Genomic DNA, 20,427 nt, shown 5'->3' on the forward strand with positions numbered 1-20,427 from the left:
GTCTGATGCTATGACTACCAGCTCGTGAGTGTCTCTGCTCTCTCGGTCCAAAGAGCCAACAGCCATCAGTGTCCCATCCTAAAACACAAGTTGAGGTGTCAGAGAGCTGATAGGGCTGACAGACAGAAGTCCTTCTAATGTGTTTCTAGCCGCAGCTCTCTGAACCTGAAGAGTGGGTGTGTGGGGAAAAGTGCAGGTGCAGGTTTCAAGTGTAAGTGAATTTGTAACTTATCAAATAAATAGATTTTTATATTTGATAAGATGTGTGTATGATATTTATCTATATACATACACCTCACCATAGAGAGTCGCTCTGATGCCAGAAACACTTGACAGACTGGCGGTGTTTACCTATGCCAAATTACAAGTGGACATGAGCACAAACTCTTTGTGGATCTGCCGCTGTTTTGAATGAGACATATTTGCATATACGGGGTGTCATTTTGCACATAATGACTCATTTCAATATATTCCAATGAGTCTGGCGCAGATCTGCCATGACCTACGTGTCAGCGCATTTTCCACGGCTTTTCACGTTTGCATCCCCTCTGTGGATAGGACGCACTGGTTTTTGGGCTATTTACACAAATTTTCTGGTGCAAAAGCCAGGCGATCACTTTGTGGACCTGACCCTTTATGTAATTTATGCTTTCACAATACACACACACACAGATGTTGCTGCTGTGTTTTGGCTTTTATTTGGATTTAATTTCAAGTTCAATGAAAACATTAAATAAAAAAAAAGAAATATTAGGTTAAATAACTTGAAGATTTCTTTATACTAGATGTGGAAGACGCCTGAAAGCTCTTCGAATTGAGCTTTGGGGAAGCTGTCTGAACCAGACAGCTTTGTTAGCCCTGTGTTTACAGCCTCCTGCTAAAACTGATACTTCACTAAACATTCCACTTGGAGTAAGGAAGGGGACAAAACAAAGCAAACTCATTTCCACCGAGCCAGTACCTTGGTTAGTGTGAGGAATCAGTCTCCTTGGTGACATCATGTTGTCACCAAGGAGTATTTGTCACCAAAGAAGTATTTGAAATTTTTTTTGGGGATGTTGTCTGATGTGCGTCATTAAAGGGTTTTACAGAGATCAACGTGTTGGTACTGGATGAGGAATTAATGTCCATGAAAATGTATTTTCCGGTTGCACTGATGGTGGCGCTGTGACTTCCTGCGGTTGGCTTCAGAAAGACGTTTTCTTTTGTTGGTGTTCGCCCTTCAGTTCATCCTGGATTTTGCTGGACCTGCTGCTGCTGCTGCTTCTGCTGCTGCTGCTTCTGCTGCTGCTTGCTGACCTTCTACTGCCGTCCTGTTGTTGCTCCTTTACCCATTCACTCGTTTCAGGATTCTTTTGGAACCAATTCCTGAATCATAATTGGGGAGGTGGGGGTGGGGGGGAGTCATGTTAAAAGTTGCCTTTCAGAATGTGGTGATTTTTTTATGTGGCAAGAGTGAGAACATACTTATTGTCCAATTGGCTGATCTCCAACGTGTCGGATTGGCGAGAGCCCTTCTTCTTCATGTGGATACTGAAGACACACACACACACACACACACACACACACACACACACACACACACACACTAGTTAGGTTCATTTTGTATGATAACAATAACTTTCTTTTTTAAGAAACAAAAGGTTGTTGCTGAAAGTGCAGCATGACCTAGAAAAGCAGCCCTGGATTTGATTTGATTTTTTGATTGAGATCGGTGACTTGTAGCACCAGTGGGCTCCCCGCTCACTGATTCCACTGGGTGGCAACACAGAGTCTCACCTGATGAGCAGTGCAGCAGCCACAATCAGCAGCAGCAGGCAGAGTCCCAGCAGGACTCCCAGGGCGATGACCACTGCCTTACTGCTGCTGTTTCCGTCTTCGATGTTTCCACCACTCTCAACGTCAACGTCAACATCTTCTCCAAAAAGGCTTTTGAGTGCTGCCTGCAAAGCATTTGACTGGCTCTTCAACTTCCTGAAAAAATACAAAGATTCCAGTTGACTGTTTGATACAACCGGCTTTCAAAACGTGTGTATGTATATATGTGTATATGCAGGGCATCATTTTAAAAAAAATGTATCTTGAAAACTACTAAGTCTAGCTCAATGAAATTGAACAGTTTAGGTGTTGAACATCATAAGTTTATTATGGGACCTATTTCATAAGTGTTCAAAATGTGCACCGCCTGTAACATGGCACACAACAATTGGGTGTGCCGTGTCACAACTGGGAGACTGTGTGCGAGCACATTCCAAGACTCAAAATGATTTCTCTTTGCGAGTTAACGACATGGCTCAACCTGAATATAGAACAAAAATAAAACATTAAATACAAAATCTTGATCTGTTTCTATACATTCTTTGAAAATTTTAGGTTGTTTCAACAAGAATAGCCAATCATTTTTTGGGACACCATATATACAACTATATGAACTGAGAAAGTGATTACCAGAACACCTAACAGGATAATAGAAGAAAAACACATTTTTGAACTCATGGAACTTTTGAATAATAAAGAATGTCTAACCTAAATGTTGAAATGAAAAGAACTACTGTATATATACATGTCAATGAACTATATACACATAAATGCAACCTCCCTCCACCCTTAGACCCTCGCACCGGGTGAGGAAAAACTTCCAAAGAAACACTGGAAAGGGGGAAAAAAAACAACCTCCAAGCCACAGAGGAGGGATCCTTCTCCTTAGGACGGGTAGACGGGTAGACGGGTAGACACAAATAAATATGTGTGTGTGTGTGTGTGTGTGTGTGTGTGTGTGTGTGTGTGTGTGTGAATGTAAGATAATTATCAGATTTATTTAGAGACGTTTTACATATCTTTTTTGACGTGTCTACTCCCTTGTTGCAGCCTAATGCTACAATTGTTTGAATTATTTTCACACCGATGTTCACTCAACAACCGAGTGAACATAGAAATGCTTTTCAAATTTATGAAAAAGGAAAAAAAAGACCCCTCCTTGAACTGACACGTTACCTAAGTGGTGGGGTCATGTAGACAATGACAGCGCAACCTGTAGTGGCGTTATTCAGAGGAAGGGCCTGCTCAATCTGAACATGAACGTTGTTTTAGTTACTGCACTTCTGTGCAAGTCACAAGAGGGAAGGAGTACTTCAAGGGCTTCCTTATCCTACCAGCTGTCATGTTCTGTGTATTTCCTGTTTTTATTTTGAAGACTGTTTATTCTGTTGTCAGCATCTTTAGTTTTTCTTCCTGTGTTTAGTGCTTGACGCCTGTCACCTGTGTCTCGTTGTCAGCCCTGCCCTTGATTGTTTTCACCTGTGTTCCTCTGCCCCTGTGTATAAATAGTCTGGTCCCAATTTGTCCTTGTGGGATCATTGTGTCTTCTGTTGAGGGACGTGGTCACGCCGCGCTCGGTTTTGCCCAAGTGTTCATGCCGTCCTCTGTTTTTTTGCCCCAGTGTTCTTAGGTCTGTTCTTGGTTCTTGTTTCTCCTAGTTTCTTTTTCCAATTTTTTTTTTTTGTACCTGCTTTGTCTTTTTATTAAGTCTCCCAGTGTGTTTTTGTTATTAGTTACCCTCATTGGACACCCGTTTTGTTTTTACTTAAAATAAAGCCTTTTTTCCCCCTGAAAATCCTGAGTGGTCCGCTTCTGGGTCCTGCCTCCACGCTCCCGTCTTGACACCAACATGTATTCCATACAGGAAGCAGACCTGTGGTGGAGGGCAACTAATCTCTAATATATAAATTGTACATGCAGTTAAACAACTTTGTGGTGGTGGAGCCCCTAGGGCAGATGAAATCCGTCGTGGCTACCTCAACGCACTGGATGTTGGAAAGCAGTAATGGTTGACGTTAATGATTGAGACTTACTTGATAACCTCCTTGGACGGGACAACCAGCTCTCCATCCAGACTGATGAAGCTGACCAGCGTCGTGGTGGTTTCCCTGGGGGATCTGGACTCCAAGACTCCGTTGCTCTGCACGGCCAGGATACTGACGGTCCAACCCAGAACTGAAGCCAAGGCACTGAACCACCAGAACCAGAGAGTGAACATGAGCCAGTCACGTCTGCAGAAAGGTCTGAATGATGAGTGTCCGAGAGAACTTCACCTCTCCACCTCCGTGATCTGCTCCTCAACTGTGTTGGCAGGCTGGTTGATGGCGATGACCACCACATCATTGCTGTTTGCCGCTCCATTAACCACCACCTGGAGGCAGCATAATTCATTTTTGTAAAATTTCCCCCTTAGGTAAAAGCTCAGGAATTGGAATGTTTTGAATTTGGTTTGGTAACACATAACACAATTGTCAAAGACAAGACCACTGTCGTTTTTAACACTGACTTCCACTTTCGTCACAGCCTCAAGTCCTCTGGGGTCGGACACTTTAACCTCCAGTGTAGCCTTGAATCCAGCCAGATCCGCCACTGAGACCACATAGACCTGACCTGAGGATGAGTCCACGTCGAAGTGACGACTTTGGCCTACGAGACTGTAGGTCAGCAAGCCGCCGTCACCCACGTCAGGATCGGTAGCCTGGAGAGTCACACAGTGAAGGTTTGCCCCGCATCAGTACGTTTGGATTAGTCCCTGCAAGACTGATGCCTACGCTATTTTCCGCTACATTGTTTGTCAGAAAAATAACACTGAATAATCTCAAAATAACAGTGAATACTGAAGCATCCCATGAAATTTGCCAAGATAAATTACAGCGTTCCAAAAGTCTGCCCATGAGATTATGAGTCCATCAAGTTTTATCGGATGATTTGATCTGTGGTGATTAGCCATGAACTGCTGACATAAGAGTTATTAAACTTTGTTGAAACTTTGAATTAGCGTTCTGATAACATGAGTACAAATCAACTAACAACTCTGTGATGTAACTGCTTTTGCAGCCATTACTAAGTCATAAACCTTGCACTGCAGCTTGTGTTCTTCCGGAAAAACAGAACAGCCACTACTTTGCATGACCTTTGCCTGTATTGGTGTGTATTACTTCTTCTGTTGGACTTCATACCCCTGACTGTAATATTTCCCAACAACTGTAAGCTGATTGCAGCTGAGTGTGTTTACCATGACAGTGACAATTGGTGTTTTATAGGGAGCGATGCTTAACACAGATGCTTGGTATGGGTTGGTGTGAAACTGTGGAGGCTCATTCTCATCCCAAACCCAAACTGTGACCTAGGAGAGAGAAAACGGGTTCAACGGGCACATGTTTAAGAGTCAGTTGACCAATATCACATGTTGGTCTAAACATTTACAGTTTGAAAGGGTTAATGCTCCTGAAAAAGGCATAGAATCAAGCTGAATGCCGCCTTGAAGGCTGGTCGAGGTCATTTTTTTTTAACCTTGACCTCCCTGACAGCAAAGAGGACAAGGACCAAAACTGAAAACAGATGGTTGTAGAAGATCTGCAGCCTTATTCTACGATTGATGTTATTGTTTTTAACAGAACCAGGTCTTACAATGGCAACAGCAGACGTTGGTGGTGACCGTGTGTCTTCTGCCTCCACTTCCAGGATGTACAACCCCTGTAGCTCTTTGTCCAGAGATGCCTTTGTGTGAAGAAACCCATTGGTGTCCACAGAGAACAGGTCATTGTGGTTTCTCAGGCTGTACGAGATGCTGTAAAGGTCACTTCCTGAGGAAGCCTGGACTTTCCCCAGGTTTCCTGCTGGTTGGTTCTCGGGCAGGCTGAAGTTGTAATAGGAGCTGAGAAAGGCTACGCCCTCCGAAATGGCCACCACCGTCAGGTTGATGATGACAGTGGCTGCAAGAAAAAGGGTAGTTTAACTACATGACTTACCCAAGGGAAAGAAAAAAATCCAAAACTGTTGGGTCAGTGAGATTCAGAAGTTTTGCACATTCATCTTGAAAATCACCAAACTCTAGAGGATGTACTTTGGATGTTGTAACACAGGCTTGTTAAGACATCTTGGAGTTGCTCCGACAAAACGTTGTGACACAGCCCGCTCCTTTGGTCTCCAAATACGCCTGCTGCCACCTGACTGACCTGTGGCATTGAGAGGAGGCTCGCCATGATCTTGAGCCATCGCGGTGAGATCCAACATGGTGTCCTCCGTGACACCAGTGACAATAGACGTAAGTGTAATAGCTCCAGTTGTGCTGTCCAAGTTCAAGTATGGAGAACCTCCTCCCAGGAAACTGCAGGTGAGAGGTAAAAGGATTTAGAAACTTGGCTCTGCACTCCACTCTGATTTTATGTCCTGGTAATTGCCACCCTCTGCTATGACATCAGAAACATCTTCAATTAACTAATCACTGCTCTCACTAATGGCTACCACTAGCCAGTACTTTACACAGTCAGCTAACATCTCACGGTACTAGCAGTGACTGAGACAACAAGCTAATGCACAAGAGAGCTAGCTAACATCTACCACAGGGAGCAACTAATAGTGAGAAATGGCTAAAAGATGCTAACCCAGTTGACATCTATCATTAAGAGTCTGTCTCTGCTGGCTGACATGACACTTCTGCCTTTATTTCGATTGAACAAGTGCAGAGGAAAACAGCACTTTGATAAGTTTCCTTACTACCTGTGGTGAAACATTAACCTCAGCCTGGTAATGGGTGGTAAAACCAGGTCTTTATTGAATTTAGCATAATGGGTTTATATTACTCTGGAATACAGTATCTGTGCTGTAAAATGAAAAACAAAAAACAAAGTGAGTTGAACAAATGCACAGACAAGAAACTTTTGATCAAGGCAGTGCTGAGATAAAACCTTGATATATTAGCCCAACTACAGTAACATGAAATTCCCAAAATATATTCCGGTGAATTAACATCTCTTTTATCCAATGACCATTACAAGTAGGCTGTGAACTCACAAGTTATTTATAATGTATTTATCATGAGCAAAGACCTGTAGGTGATGAGTGAGTTGCTCCCTGAATCCTTGTCAGTTGCCTCCAGTGTCCGCACCAACTTCCCTGGATTTGCCTCTTTCAGCAGGATGCTACTGATGTAGCTGCTGGAGCTGAATTCGGGTTTGTTGTCGTTAACGTCGGTAACATGCACTCTGACGGTGGTGATGTTCTGGATCACAAGGTAAAAACAGTTCAAGGCTATGAAAACAGGTTGTTCTCCCCTGAGTGCCCATGAGGGAGGCAGTGGCTCTCATTTCTTACAGTCTTTGGCATGGCCATTGTGGGGATTGAGCCTACAGCCTTTCAGTTTGAGGGCAGACACACAACCACAAGGCCTCTCACCTGTCTCTGTGGGTTTCCGTTGTCTGATGCTGTGACTACCAGCTCGTAAGTGTCTCTGCTCTCTCGGTCCAAAGAGCCAACAGCCATCAGTGTCCCATCCTAAAACACAAGTTGAGGTGTCAGAGAGCTGATAGGGCTGAAAGACAGAAGTCCGTTGAAGCATTTCTTGCCGCACCTCTCTGAACCTGAAGAGTGGGTGTGGGGGGGAGATGGATATGGTGACCACTCCATTGGGACCAATGTCAGGGTCTGTGGGCATCATGTTTATGATGTCTGCTGGCCTCTCCTCTGAGTAGTCGCCCTCTAGGATCTCAAACTGTTCTGGAATGGTGGGGAATTGTGGTGCATTGTCATTGTAGTCCAGGATGGAGATGTTGATCACGGCAGTTGCACTTAGACCACTGGACGGCTGATCCACCGCTATCACCTGGACAAATAAGGTTCAACTCGTTCATTTTATTTTTTTTGTCACTGACCAAGAATTATGTTTACCACTTAGGAAGCTGCGGCTCAGAGGTTATTCACACGCTTAGGAGAGATATAGCTGACGTTTTACTTGTAACCTGTAATATGTAGTTGTCTTGTGTCTCTCTGTCCAAAGTAACGTCTTTCTGCAGCGAGACGACACCTTGGTTGTTGATTTGAAAGGTATCGCTAATGTACAGGAAGTGGCCGTTAGAAAATCCACCCTACAGAAGAAAAAGAGAGAGTAAAATAAAAAGATATAGGGAGTGGTGAAGTGAAGTGGAGAAAAGGTAGCAAATGTATAGCATTAAAGCAAAACAATTGCTGTTCTTTTTGGACATCCTTGGCTTTCTCGGCTAATATAATAAGTATTATATTATAGTAAAACTTAACTTGATCAAATGCTATTGATTTACAGTTGAGAATTCTGTTTTTATTATTATTATTATTATTATTATTATTATTATTATTATTATTATCATTATTATCATTATTATTATTATCATTATTATTATTATTATTATTTACAAGTCTACTGAAAAAGTGATCTTGGTGACCAAAAAGGTTTTTGGCTCACCTCATCTTTGTCTGTGATCTTCACGGTCAGGATGGTTGCACCACTTGCCAGGTTCTCAGTGACGTTCACATCGTAGCTTCCCTTGTCAAACTTAGGCCGGTTGTTGTTCACATCCGTCACCTTCACCATCACTGAGGTGTTCCCAACCAGAGTGGGCGTTCCTCCATCTGAAGCCTCAACCACTAGTGTGTACTCCTTCACCTCACTGTAGTCCAGTAGAGGCTGAGCCAGTTGCAGAGTGCCCAACGTGGCATCCAAATCAAACACAGCGAGACCCGATGAGGGATTCACGTGGACAATTTCGTAAGATACTTTTGCATTTTCTCCTTCATCCAGGTCTTTAGCTGACAGCTCGAGCAAGATTGTATCAGTTGACTCATCCTCCAGGACCAGGACCTGGTACACTGCCTGTGAGAATTCAGGGGCGTTATCATTGACGTCAATCACTTTGATCAGCAGGGAGGCATTGGCAGAGTTGGCTGGACGACCCTGATCTTCAGCCAGCACCTGAAGCTGGTACTCTGCCTTGACTTCTCTGTCCAGGCCAGCAGCCAGTGTCACCAGCCCAGACTCAGGATGGACAGCAAACCTGCCCTCTCCTCCAGTCAGTGAGTATCTGATCTCCCCGTTTGCACCACTGTCTTTGTCTGTAGCTGAAACAGTAGTAACACTGAATCCTGCCTCCTTATCCTCTGAGACTGCTTCTTCCATAGACGCTGAGTTAAAAACTGGACTGTTGTCGTTGGTATCAGTGACTTGCACCTCCACCACTGCTTCGTCAGTGTCGACCCCATCAGTGATGGAGATCCTCACAGAGTAGTTGTGTGGTGCTTCATCGTAGTCAAGCTTTTTTATATTTGAGAGTTCACCGGCCTGGTTGATGCTGAATATGTCCTTGTGTTCTACTGATAGCACCTGAAGAGTCACTGGGGTTTCGTCAGTTGCAAGAAAACCAACCTGAAAGTTTAAAAGCAGACAGTAGATACTAATCTGACAGTATCTGTGTGTAAACAAAACAAAGATCAACTCTAAATCATTTCAGCAGATCCAATAAAAGAATTGCACTTGAGCTAACCCAAGAGTCAGTTTAACAGGACCTGGCATCAATTTTCAAAAGAAACAAGTTTTAATCCCCACCCCCAATGTCAGGCGATAACATTCCAAATCTTTATATATATTCACAGGACCATCATCTTCCATAAAAATGAAAAGAATCTGCATGTCTCACCTTAACGATGACTGTTCCTGTGTCTCTTTCCTCTTCTGTAGTGCCTTGGTAGGTTCTCTGGTTGAACTGGGGCTTTTTATCTCCAACAGCATTAATCTGCACCTGAGCCAAAGTGGAACGTGACACATCACCTCCTGAAAATGAAAGATTAAATTTCTCAACAGATAATCAAGAAAAAGTGACCTTGCCGCGGGACATTGTAAGCTCCTACCATCTGTGGCTGTTATGAACAACAAGAACTCCTCAGTTTGATGCGCCTCCAGTGGAATGATTTCAGTGAGAGTGATGGCACCAGTGCTTTCATTAATAGAAAAGTAGCGTTGTTGATTCCCAAAATCAATGGAGTATTTGATCTGTGCGTTGATGTCTGCATCAAGATCCACAGCCTCAACCTGAGAATTCCAAAAACACAAATTTGTGGCTTGCCTCATGAGTTTCTTCTTGACCTTTTGAATTTTACATTTCCAGCATTATCCTCTAAGACCCAAACTATAGTATATTGAGGAGTCTCTGTGCCTTTCAAAACACCACTGTATACTAACAGTTGTGCTGCGTAGATTCATTATATTAATTTTCAATCCATACATTCATGGATTAAGACTTTTTAAGACTTCATAACAATTTCTGTCCCACCTGAAAGGCTGCCTGGTGCACAGCTTTTTGTGATTACTTGTCAACCATTATATATTATTTAAAAAACAAACAAACAAACAAAAACTTGTATGCCATGTAGACATCTATAAATGTGTTCTTTGTTTTGTATAAAAGGCTTTCTACTTGTGCCCTGGTGTTTTCTGTCAGTTCCATTGTTCAGGGCTAATACACAAAAAAAACTATTTTATATAATTAATTTCAGTGATTTTTCAAGAAACTTATATTTGAGTGTTGATGAGTAATTACTTTAATCTGAGTGTTACATTTAATGATGATAGAATTCTTATCTAACTTTATAACTTAACTGCAGATAGAGACAGAACTTTTTTTGTCAAGGACGGTGGGGGCATTGATCAGTTGATGGACCATCGCTTTTATAACACTGGATAACAAGTTTCCAGCCACACCCCTGATAATAATATTCGCCGACTTTAGATCTGCCTTTATCCAACACTGATAGGCTGTGAATGTTCTTGATTGTTCTTTCAACATACTGAACAACTACTTTGGAAAGAAAACATTTTGTAACCAGTTACTTACCCTCACAACCAACATCCCTTCTGTTTGGTTGCTGAACAGTTTGGCCTCATAATTGCTATGGAGAAATTCTGGACTGTTGTCATTTTCATCCAGAAGAGTTACATGTACGGTTGCTGTGACAACCTGGTTTGGTGGTGTTGCTTCTGTGGCTTCAACCTTGAAAGTTCAATGGACAAGAGAATTTTACCTCAAGATAAGGTCAGGGATGTTGATCCCAAAAACTGACTGGGCCTCTTCAGGCTACCTGAAATGTGATAGTGTCAGTTGTCTCTCTGTCCAGAGCAGTGGTGTTCCTAACAGTGATGGTCCCATCAGAACTGATGGAGAACGGAGCCGATTCTGGAAGAACCCTCAGAGTTCCATTAAATCCTCCCTGTGGAGAGTTGATGATTTGCTGACATGAGACATTGCTGCTATTTTTGTTTCATATGTGAGATAGAACTTGCTCTGATTGAGTCTTTTTGAAATAGTAATTTGGAACCCGTTTGAGTGAGCCAAATTGTGGTTAGGTTAAAGTTAGTACAACACACAAAAGTTTATCTTGCTTCTTCTTACTCACCTTATCGTTGTCTGTGACCTTCACGGTCAGGATGGGTGCACCATTAACCAGATTCTCAGTGACGTTCACATCGTAGCTTCCCTTGTCGAACTCAGGTGCGTTGTTGTTCACATCCGTCACCTTCACCACCACTGAGGTGTTCCCAACCAGAGTGGGCGTTCCTCCATCTGAAGCCTCAACCACTAGTGTGTACTCCTTCACCTCACTGTAGTCCAGTAGAGGCTGAGCCAGTTGCAGAGTGCCCAAGTTGGAATCCAACTCAAACACAGGAAGAGCTGATGAGGGACTCACATGGACAATTTTGTAAAATACTTTTGCATTTTCTCCTTCATCCAGGTCTGTAGCTGACAGCGTCAGCAAGCTTGTATCAATTGAATGATTTTCCGGGACCTGGAGCTGGTACCATGCCTGTGAGAATACAGGGGCGTTGTCATTGACATCAGTCACATTGATCAGCAGGGAGGCAGTTGCTGTGTTGGCTGGAAGACCCTGATCTTCAGCCAGCACCTGAAGCTGGTACTCTGCCTTGACTTCTCTGTCCAGGCCAGCAGCCAGTGTCACCAGCCCAGACTCAGGATGGACAACAAACCTGCCCTCTCCTCCAGTCAGTGAGTATCTAATCTCCCCGTTTGCACCGCTGTCTTTGTCTGTTGCTGAAACAGCCGTAACACTGAATCCTTCCGTCGCATCCTCTGAGACTGATACTCCCATAGTCGTCGAGTTAAAAACGGGACTGTTGTCGTTGATGTCAGTGACTTGCACCTCCACCACTGCTTCGTCAGTGCTGTCCCCGTCAGTGATGGAGATCCTCACAGAGTAGTTGTGTGGTGCTTCATCATAGTCAAGCTTCTTTTTAGTAAAGAGTTCACCATTTGGGTTGATGCTGAATTTGTCTACTTCTGTGCCCACCATAAGAATCACCGTATCAGATTCTAAAGCAAAAAAGCTTATCTGAAACCACATATATGTATGTGTAAGTCATCACATATATAATATAAACACATGGTTATTATTTTATATATATATGTGTGTGTGTGTGTGTGTGTGTGTGTGTGTGTGCGTGCGTGTGTGTGTGTGTATGTGTGTGTGTGTGTGTGTGCTGTCAAATTGCCGGAAGTCTTACTTTCAGAACAAGAGCTACATCATTCTGTTCTTCTACAATAGTTCCCAAATAGACTTTTTGCAAGAACTGAGGGATTGAGTTTCCGGGAGCAAGAATTTTCACCTGCGCTGAAGAGGACCGGGGTATTGCCCCCCCTGGAAGAAAGATAAATGGAGAATTTAAACTTGGCAGCCTCGAAAGCTTTCATTAAAAACTAATCCGACAGAATCTTGTTTCCGTTGGAATCATCAATGATGAACAACTAACAATCTGTGTCTCTAAGGAAGAACCATTCTATTTGCAGAGAATGCGACTGTTCCAGCCTCCACTCTGGCCCCCTGCTCCTGCAGCTCCCTCACACTGATGAGTTGGCGTTGCTGCCTGCTGCAGCAGCTTCCAGCTGCAACAGATCTCAGCGCACCTGCAGGAGGTCAGTGATCACCAGCGCCTATTTATTCCTCCCGAAGACTCGTCACAGTGCCAGATGATTCCTGCATCCTGAATCTGCATCCTGCATTCTCATTTTGAGAAGTCTTTCCAGTGGACATTTTTGTGACCAATCTGTGTCTCTCTTTGTGTTTTTCCAGTGTCTCCGCACACTCAGTCACTCACTGCCGCTCTCTGGACCTACGTGCCAAATAAATTTTTTTTTTTTTTTTTTCATGCCACAAAGACTGCTTTTTGGGTCCTCCTGAAACCTTAAGATTCTGACCCTTCACATAGAGATCCTATTTGTGTATCCTGTGAAAAACCTACCATCGCTAGCTGTTACATAGAGAGGGAACTCCAGAATCTTTTTTTCCTGAAGGGGAATTTGTTTAGCCAATGTGATCTTTCCTGTGTCTTCATCAATGGAAAAGTAGCCCTCGCTGTTTCCAAAGTCAATATTGTATTTGACGTGTCCATTTTCACCTGCATCTTGGTCTTCAGCCATTACCTTTAAATTAAAGAGAACAAAATCTTTATACTATTTAGAGTGTGAAATGAGCAAATGAACAGTAGACAATTTTTTTTCCGTCTCGTTAATTATGACAGAAAAAGACGCCAGAAACCGCATGCTGGGGTACAACACACAAGCTGTAAAAATGGTGTGTAGAAATTATTTGTTGTTTACTGAACTGTGAGGAAAATGTGGCAAAATGTCTTAGATTTTTATTGCGACTAAATTAGTAGTCCAGTAGTTTTTGCAGAAAAATTTAGCAGCTCACCTGAACCAGCAACATTCCCTCAGTTTGATTGGCAAACACGTGTCCGTAGTACATGTTACTTGTGAAAGATGGACTATTGTCATTCTCATCCTCAAGAATAACAAGGACTTCCTTGACTACCCTCTCAGCTGAATCTGTATCCAATGCTTCAATCTTACAGGGAAGAATAACACAAGGACATTATTAAGACATTATTATTCCAGATAGAGAAGGATTTATTTCTGTTTGTAGGCCCATTTGTATCTTTTGCACCAGAGTTAACTTGAATTCTAGACTACCTGAAAGGTGATGTTAGCGTTGGTTTCTCTGTCGAGAGCCTCAGAGTTCTTCACTCTAACTGTCCCTTCGGCATCAATGGTGAAAGGAGTGGCTTCCGGAATGATCTTCAGTGTCCCCACAAATCCTCCCTGGGACAGATAATATAACAGATAATGTAAGACATCGCTTCCACTCTCCAGTTAATTTTTATGGAGTGATTTAATATGGAAAGTACCTCATCTGTGTCGGTGACAATGGCTTTGAACACAGTGTTGTTGTTTGGGGAGTTTTCCAGGAGTGTGACAGAATAAGAGTTCTGGTCAAACACTGGGGGTGAATCGTTCACATCCTCAACAGTGACCAAGACCACAGCGTCGGCAGTCTTCAGTGAATCATCTGTCTGCGTCGCCTGCAGGCAGGACATATGATAAGAAATTATTTGATTTTGATTCAATCGAAATTATTTGATTTCTGAGTGTCTCTGGGATCCTCTGGGCTTGGTGTCGGGCTTTCTATTACCACCTCGGACCTCCGACCGTTTTTTCTGTTAACGTCAGTACCTTGATACTGATGAGGATGTTGTTGCTGCTCATCTCCTCTCTGTCAAAGGATGTCTGCACTGACAGAACTCCAGAGCTGGCGTCGATGCTGAAGTGTCGGTCATACTTCTCGGGAAGCACTAAACAAAGATCATGTCTGTCAGAGGGTTTGTTTCGGAATACTAGATTTCCCTTTCATGGTCCAAGCCAGTTTTTGAACTTTTGATTGGTTTACCACTGCTGATGTTGTATGTTACAGTCATGTTTATCCCACTGTCTCCATCCTGTGCCTTTATGGCCTCTGGAAGGATGGTCCTCAAAGACCCATCCTGAAATATTTTGTGCATAAATGTTAGATGTAACACTTGTGCTACATCATAACATGATAATTTACAATCACATAAACCACAATAATCAACCGGTAGGCTTTAATTGTTAGGTGGTTTTTGGACTCACCTTATTCTCTGGAATAACAGCATGGTATGTGTTGTGGATGAAATAAGGATTGAGGTTGTCAAAGTCCCTCACATCGATCAACACAGTGGCCGTGTCGTTCAATCCGCCGTTGTCCTATCAAGAACAATAACAAGCAGTCTTGTTGTATTGGGGGCCACTTAATAAACCCAAAACTGTGTCAGGAATGTGTAACTTGCCTCGGCCAACATGATGAATTTGTACTTGGGTGAAACGTTGAAGTTCAAACTCCTCTTTAGAATTATAAACCCGGTGCTGTTTACCAAAAAGTCCTCTGACGTCGGAACCTTAATTGAGATATTTAATACTATTATTATTGTTTGGAAAAAATCTGAAGCTGTAGGTTGAGCTGAAGCATTACTAAAATTCTGACTCCTTTCACTACAAATGTAGTTTTTATTGAGAAGCTCAGACATAGCAGGAAACATTAGCATCATTGAGCCTGACAGATTTATCCACTCTGTGGCTACAAATTATATAAATTATATTTATAACAAGCATGTCATTACAGATATTAGCTACACAGCTTTATTGCACAAGGATGAATGTAATTACAATCATATATGTCACTGTGTTGTATTCAGGGCTGATGTCCATGTCCTCAGCGGTGACTTTTAAAACCCAGTTGTCCACCTCTGTTGCCTGAACAATAAAGAAGAAAAGATAATTCATAAGAAAATAACAAAAATACTACAACTGACTCAATAGTTTATGAGTTGATGTGGATGTGGATGTTTTTGGCCTTCCTTTGTTGTTTTTTTTATGCACTTCAAGATGCTTTCGTGCTTTTTAAATAAAAGTTGATTGATGTTTAGGGCATGCCCTCTGTGTTGGCATTGGCTAAGATTCTTTACCTGAGCGAAATGATTGAAAAATTACTTGGATTTGAAAATGTAAGTCGCCTCCATTTTCGTAGTGTTGAAAATTGGGTGAAATTTTGATTTCTGAGTTGTTTGAACTATAAGACAACTAGATGTCTTATTTGAACTTACTTGTTGCAAATTGCCATTAGCTGCTAAACTTGAATGGCTACTGTCTAAAGCAAAAATCAGTCAGAAAAAAACAGGTATCAAGCAGTAAGTGGCCACAATGCAGAGGCCACAACTGAATATCCAGACGAAGTAAAGTTGAGTTTTAGAGAAAAGCATCGGAAATCTTCCAAAGACATGCCTCCTTCTCATCACCCGTTAATGTCTTCTCAAGATGTCGAAAAATTCCAGTGGCCTACCTCGGAGATGATGGCACTGTAAACCTCCTTTGTAAACACTGGACTTCTATCATTGGTGTCACTGACAGTAAGTGTCCTTCTGTTGATGAACTGCAGTGAAAATAGACACTCATGTGAAACAGTAGTAGTTTGTTAGTTAGTTTCGACCATCTTTTTCTGGTTGAACTTTACAACCCTGAGTGAAATCCCATCAGTGTTATCAGTGACACATCAGACTTCTTTTATCTTTAAACATTTTACCCACCTTTGAGTCTTGACAATTAATGTCGTAATACAATAGGCCACTAGTCTGAAAGACACATACACAGAGAATTTATGGTCTGCAAGAGACTGGTTCACAGCTTTAAATTTAGCTTTCTAAACATAGGTGCTTGTCAGGTAACTTACATTCTGTAATGTGTTAGCATCCAGCGGCTTCTTGGTGCAAATTGTTGCACTTGTTTCTCCAAATGTGAAGTTCAGCTCCAGGAACTGGCTTTGTTCTGGGAAGTAGTGGAAGTCCAGTACCAAATTGGTTCCTGCTGGGAACCCTGTCACCAATTCAACGACTCCTGCAACAACACAGCAACTGATTTTAGGACAGAACACCCGGCCGTAGAGTTTATTTTTTACTCAGGAAAAAAAGAGAACCTTTCTAAGGTTCATAAATGCATATATACACTCACCAGCCACTTTATTAGGTACACTTGTTCAATTGCTTTTTCAACACAAATAGCTAATCAGCCAGTCACACGGCATCAGCTGAATGTATTTAGGCAAGGAGACGTGATCAAGACAATTTGAAGTTCCAACTGAACATCAGAATGGGGAAAATTATTAAATCTAATTTTAAACAGGGCTTTTGAAACCTACCTTCAAAGCCTTCTTTCGCATAGCCCAGATGTTGGTGACTTTCTTTGCCACAATCTATCTCTGTAGTACCTTGGGGAGCAAAAAAACAAACTGCTGTTAAAGACTGTATTGGTCAGTGGCTGTCATAGCTGGTGAACCAGTGTTTACCTGTGACGCCATGCTGTTTGCTGTATTTTAGCTTTGTTGACAGAAAGACAGAGTCACATCACAGTTGTGTAACAATAGCAATAACACGTCTGTCATGTGATCGGCATTCACTTTGGATGGCAGCGGCAGAGCAGTCAGTCAATCAGTGTATTGACTGAACAACACACACACGGACACCCAAATGTTCATGAAAGCATACGATCAGATGCAGCCGCAAGTTAACACAGACGTCCATTAACTCAGTTTCTATGACATCAACTTGTAGCCCCGAGCAGGTTGATTCAACCTCTGTGTTCGGTCTGTATTGAGTGTCAACTCACCTATGGGTCCTGATGTAGCGCAGATACCGAGGGAAGCAACCAGCAGCAGGAGACCGACCCGAATCAAACCAGCGGGGCCCATATTGGTTGGAACGTCTTCTCCTCCAGGCCAGACGGCAGGCAATGTGAACCTCACCTGTGTGCTCGTCGCTCGTCAGCAATCCAGTTTTATGGGGAGCTGTAAAATATGACGTAACAGTAATGTTTTTTTTCAACTTTAGCTGACTCATGGTCAAATCAGACTTATACAGTATCCGCAGTTTAAGCACTCAATGAACACTGAACTCTAGCACAGATTTATGTATTCATCATTGTTTTTAGAAGTATTTTGAAGAAGCATTTACAGGGCGAGAAAGCAGAAATAGCCCAGTCTCAGCAAACAAACCCCAACGCACAGTGGAGGCAGGGAGTTAAATCATGCGGCATAATCAATAACTGCTGCTGCCATAGCTTCTTCCCCTGTTTACATAAAGACAGTGTTTTTTGAAACAGTGGTGGTTTGTCCGGCAGCAGTGATGTGTAGACTATGAAGGAATCCTTGTTGACACTGACTTGATTGTATAGAAGTAAGTTTATTCTAAAAGAAGTCAAGCATCACTCAGGCAACGGTCCACCTGAGCGAGGTCTCGTAGTTAATACGGACAACTCTAAAGTTACAGGCCCAACACCACATCATATATACAGATCTAATGAGTAGATGATCATTGTTTTGAGAGAACGCACACAACTGTATCAGAATGCATAGGGTCAATGGTCACATGGGAAATGTTTGTATGGGGACGATCACGAAGGATGTTATGTATGGAGCTGCATACAAATCCTTTCTTCAGATTAACCTTTCTGCTAAGGGCGTGTTTTCATTGCCTCGCCTTGCCTCGCCAAGGTACGCCACGCCTCGGTACGATTGTGTTTTCATTGGCTCTGTGATCACGAGACCATGGGCAGAGTCGACACAGTAAAGCGAGACAATGTTTTCGTCAGTTCTGCGACACACAACAGCGCAGCAATGGACAACGTAGAGGTGCTCGGTCTGTGGTTGCTTTTTAATAAGAAAAAAATGGACGAAAGTCGAAGAATTCAGGAAAGACTCCGGGCGACGCCAGTCCGTGTGTACCCGTGCAATTCCATTTCCCGCTGAATTCTGTCTTCCGCTAGTGACGAAAAAGCGTGGACCTCGGAGTTTGTCAACGGCAAAAATCACTCAGCCATCGCCACAACTAAAACGCATGCCACCTACTAGAACCGCTACAAACAAGAAATGGCGGTTGGGTTTTCGCGCTGTTTTCGCGGAGAGTCGCTCTCACCTTTCCTTTGTCTCGCTTGGCCCCTCAACGATAGAGGTACAAAAACAGCACCCACTACAACCGTGTAGCGGCCAGTGCACACACCCTAACACCGTACCGTGGCGAGGCGAGGCAATGAAAACACGCCCTAACAGGAGGGTGACCCTTTAGTACAAACTGCTTAATTTACATATTCTACATGTTCTCCCTATTTCCTTATACAAAGCCTCCTAACGTTTGTCACAAGATGTTTCACACTCAAGCAAAACCTACCGTTTTCCACACTACTAAAAAAAAAAAAAAAAAAAAAGCTGCACAGACAAGACAGTTTTCAAAAGTGTTAGTGTTCAGACGGATATCGCTGGAAACCACTGGAAAGGCTGCAGTACCGAGGCCAGCTCTTGTATGGCACTGTAAGCCACAGAACTCCTTGAAACAGAGACGAAGAGGACCCGGAGCGTTCGTATTAACCTCACATGGCATATCGACAGAAAGTAGTAGCTCGGAAAACTTTAGAGTCGCACAAGGACGATGGCGAAAAACACGTGACTTTTGAACACAGAGCCGCAAAGCTCCATGAGAACGTCAAAGTTCGCTGACATTTTGGTCAACTAGGTTCTCTGGCTCGGTATCCCAGTCAGCCCACCCATTGAAGAAAAAAAGAAAAAGCAGAATAACTAAAATGTAAGGAAGAATTTTGCACACTTTTTGTTGTGGTTATTTTTACACAATTCGCCATCGATTTAAGAGCACCGTGAGTTATTGCGTTAATGCCCACTGTTGTTTGCTGCTCACTGTGGGGGTGGAGGGGGTGGGCTTGTGACATCACTGTTTCCAACTAATGTTTCCACACTTTCCCTAATACAAATATACAAATGACGGCTTTGTATAAACATAAAGCTGAAACCATCAAGAATTTTAAACTTTTCAGTGAAATACGTCTCTCGTGTGCAGGGGATCCTTTGATTTAGGCAAAAAAAAAAAAAAAGAGAGAGAGAGAGATGGCGATGGGGGAGAAGCGAGACCTCGAGGCTCCACAACCTGGATCTCAGATCTCCACACGTCGACCAGCCACAGGGGAAGTTCCTGAATCCGGTCCGTTCCTGCCTGACTCCGCTAACACCGGCAGTGACGGCGAGCCAAGGTTTGAAATTCCTTCCTGCTGTCGGTGGTGCAGCGACGCTTGATTAGGCAGCCTGCAGTGATTCAGATGGCAGGTTCCAACCCACTGAACAACGTCAGTCAGGCAGTCAGGCAGTCAGTCAGTCAGTCAGACACACACACACACACACACACACACACACACACACACACACACATAGCGAGAGTCGTTAACTAACTTTAACCCCTCTGACGAAAGTCTGAAAGTCATAAGGACTCAGAATTAAGTTGTTGTCACACTCAGACATCCCTGTGGAAACTAGACTTGACTAAAGGTGTAAGCATGAGTGTGGATGGTTGATAACACTGCCTGTCAGGGATAGGTTCGGCCCCTGCCACCCAGCAGTGCAGGATAAGCAGCTATTTAAAAAGAAAATGTTTGGATGGATGAAACATCTCAAAAGCAAATGTTGTGAGAGTTCTAAAGAAGACGATGTAAACAGAGGTTCGATGAACCACCCTGGTGTTGTCAGTAGATGGCAGTAGAGGCACGGTACCTAAACAAAGCTGCTGTGATAAAGCAAGGAAGAAGCTCAGTCCAGCAAGTGGATGACAGGCAGGAGAGGCAGAGTTCAGGTACCAGAAATCAGGTCCGTGAAAATGACCAGGACTCCTCA

The 20,427-nt window shown here is 43.0% G+C and overlaps 2 protein-coding genes across 3 annotated transcripts in view; both read right to left on the minus strand.

Moving 5' to 3' along the window:
- LOC142903373 (protocadherin Fat 4-like) overlaps window positions 1-14,922 on the minus strand; it is a 74,416-nt gene extending 59,494 nt beyond the window's left edge. Inside the window, exons 1-14 of one of the 2 annotated variants that reach the window (XM_076048952.1) lie at window positions 14,802-14,911; window positions 14,581-14,674; window positions 14,367-14,485; window positions 14,042-14,215; window positions 13,827-13,955; window positions 13,549-13,701; window positions 13,097-13,277; window positions 12,362-12,495; window positions 11,239-12,189; window positions 10,924-11,052; window positions 10,680-10,835; window positions 9,697-9,877; window positions 9,486-9,619; window positions 8,258-9,214 (exon numbers count right to left, since the gene is read on the minus strand). In XM_076048952.1, coding sequence (XP_075905067.1) covers window positions 8,258-9,214; window positions 9,486-9,619; window positions 9,697-9,877; window positions 10,680-10,835; window positions 10,924-11,052; window positions 11,239-12,189; window positions 12,362-12,495; window positions 13,097-13,277; window positions 13,549-13,701; window positions 13,827-13,955; window positions 14,042-14,215; window positions 14,367-14,485; window positions 14,581-14,608 — 3,426 coding nt within the window. In that variant the 5' untranslated portion in view covers window positions 14,609-14,674; window positions 14,802-14,911. Of the gene's footprint in view, window positions 1-8,257; window positions 9,215-9,485; window positions 9,620-9,696; window positions 9,878-10,679; window positions 10,836-10,923; window positions 11,053-11,238; window positions 12,190-12,361; window positions 12,496-13,096; window positions 13,278-13,548; window positions 13,702-13,826; window positions 13,956-14,041; window positions 14,216-14,366; window positions 14,486-14,580; window positions 14,675-14,801 lie in introns of both variants that reach the window. The other variant, XM_076048951.1, reaches the window with a different exon arrangement.
- Window positions 14,923-14,959: 37 nt separating this feature from the next.
- On the minus strand, window positions 14,960-17,536 carry LOC142903374 (protocadherin Fat 3-like). Its single transcript, XM_076048953.1, has 7 exons — window positions 17,367-17,536; window positions 16,900-16,968; window positions 16,435-16,598; window positions 16,292-16,336; window positions 16,048-16,137; window positions 15,375-15,461; window positions 14,960-15,106 (listed from the first exon to the last, which is right to left on the minus strand). The coding sequence occupies exons 1-7, from the start codon at window positions 17,446-17,448 to the stop codon at window positions 14,960-14,962; spliced, it is 684 nt and encodes a 227-aa protein (XP_075905068.1). The 5' UTR covers window positions 17,449-17,536.
- Window positions 17,537-20,427: the final 2,891 nt, after the last annotated feature.

Source organism: Nelusetta ayraudi, unplaced genomic scaffold (assembly GCF_046127955.1).
Source record: "Nelusetta ayraudi isolate G7.1 ecotype Tasmania unplaced genomic scaffold, CSIRO-AGI_Nayr_v1 ptg000109l, whole genome shotgun sequence".
NCBI classification, from domain to species: domain Eukaryota; kingdom Metazoa; phylum Chordata; class Actinopteri; order Tetraodontiformes; family Monacanthidae; genus Nelusetta; species Nelusetta ayraudi.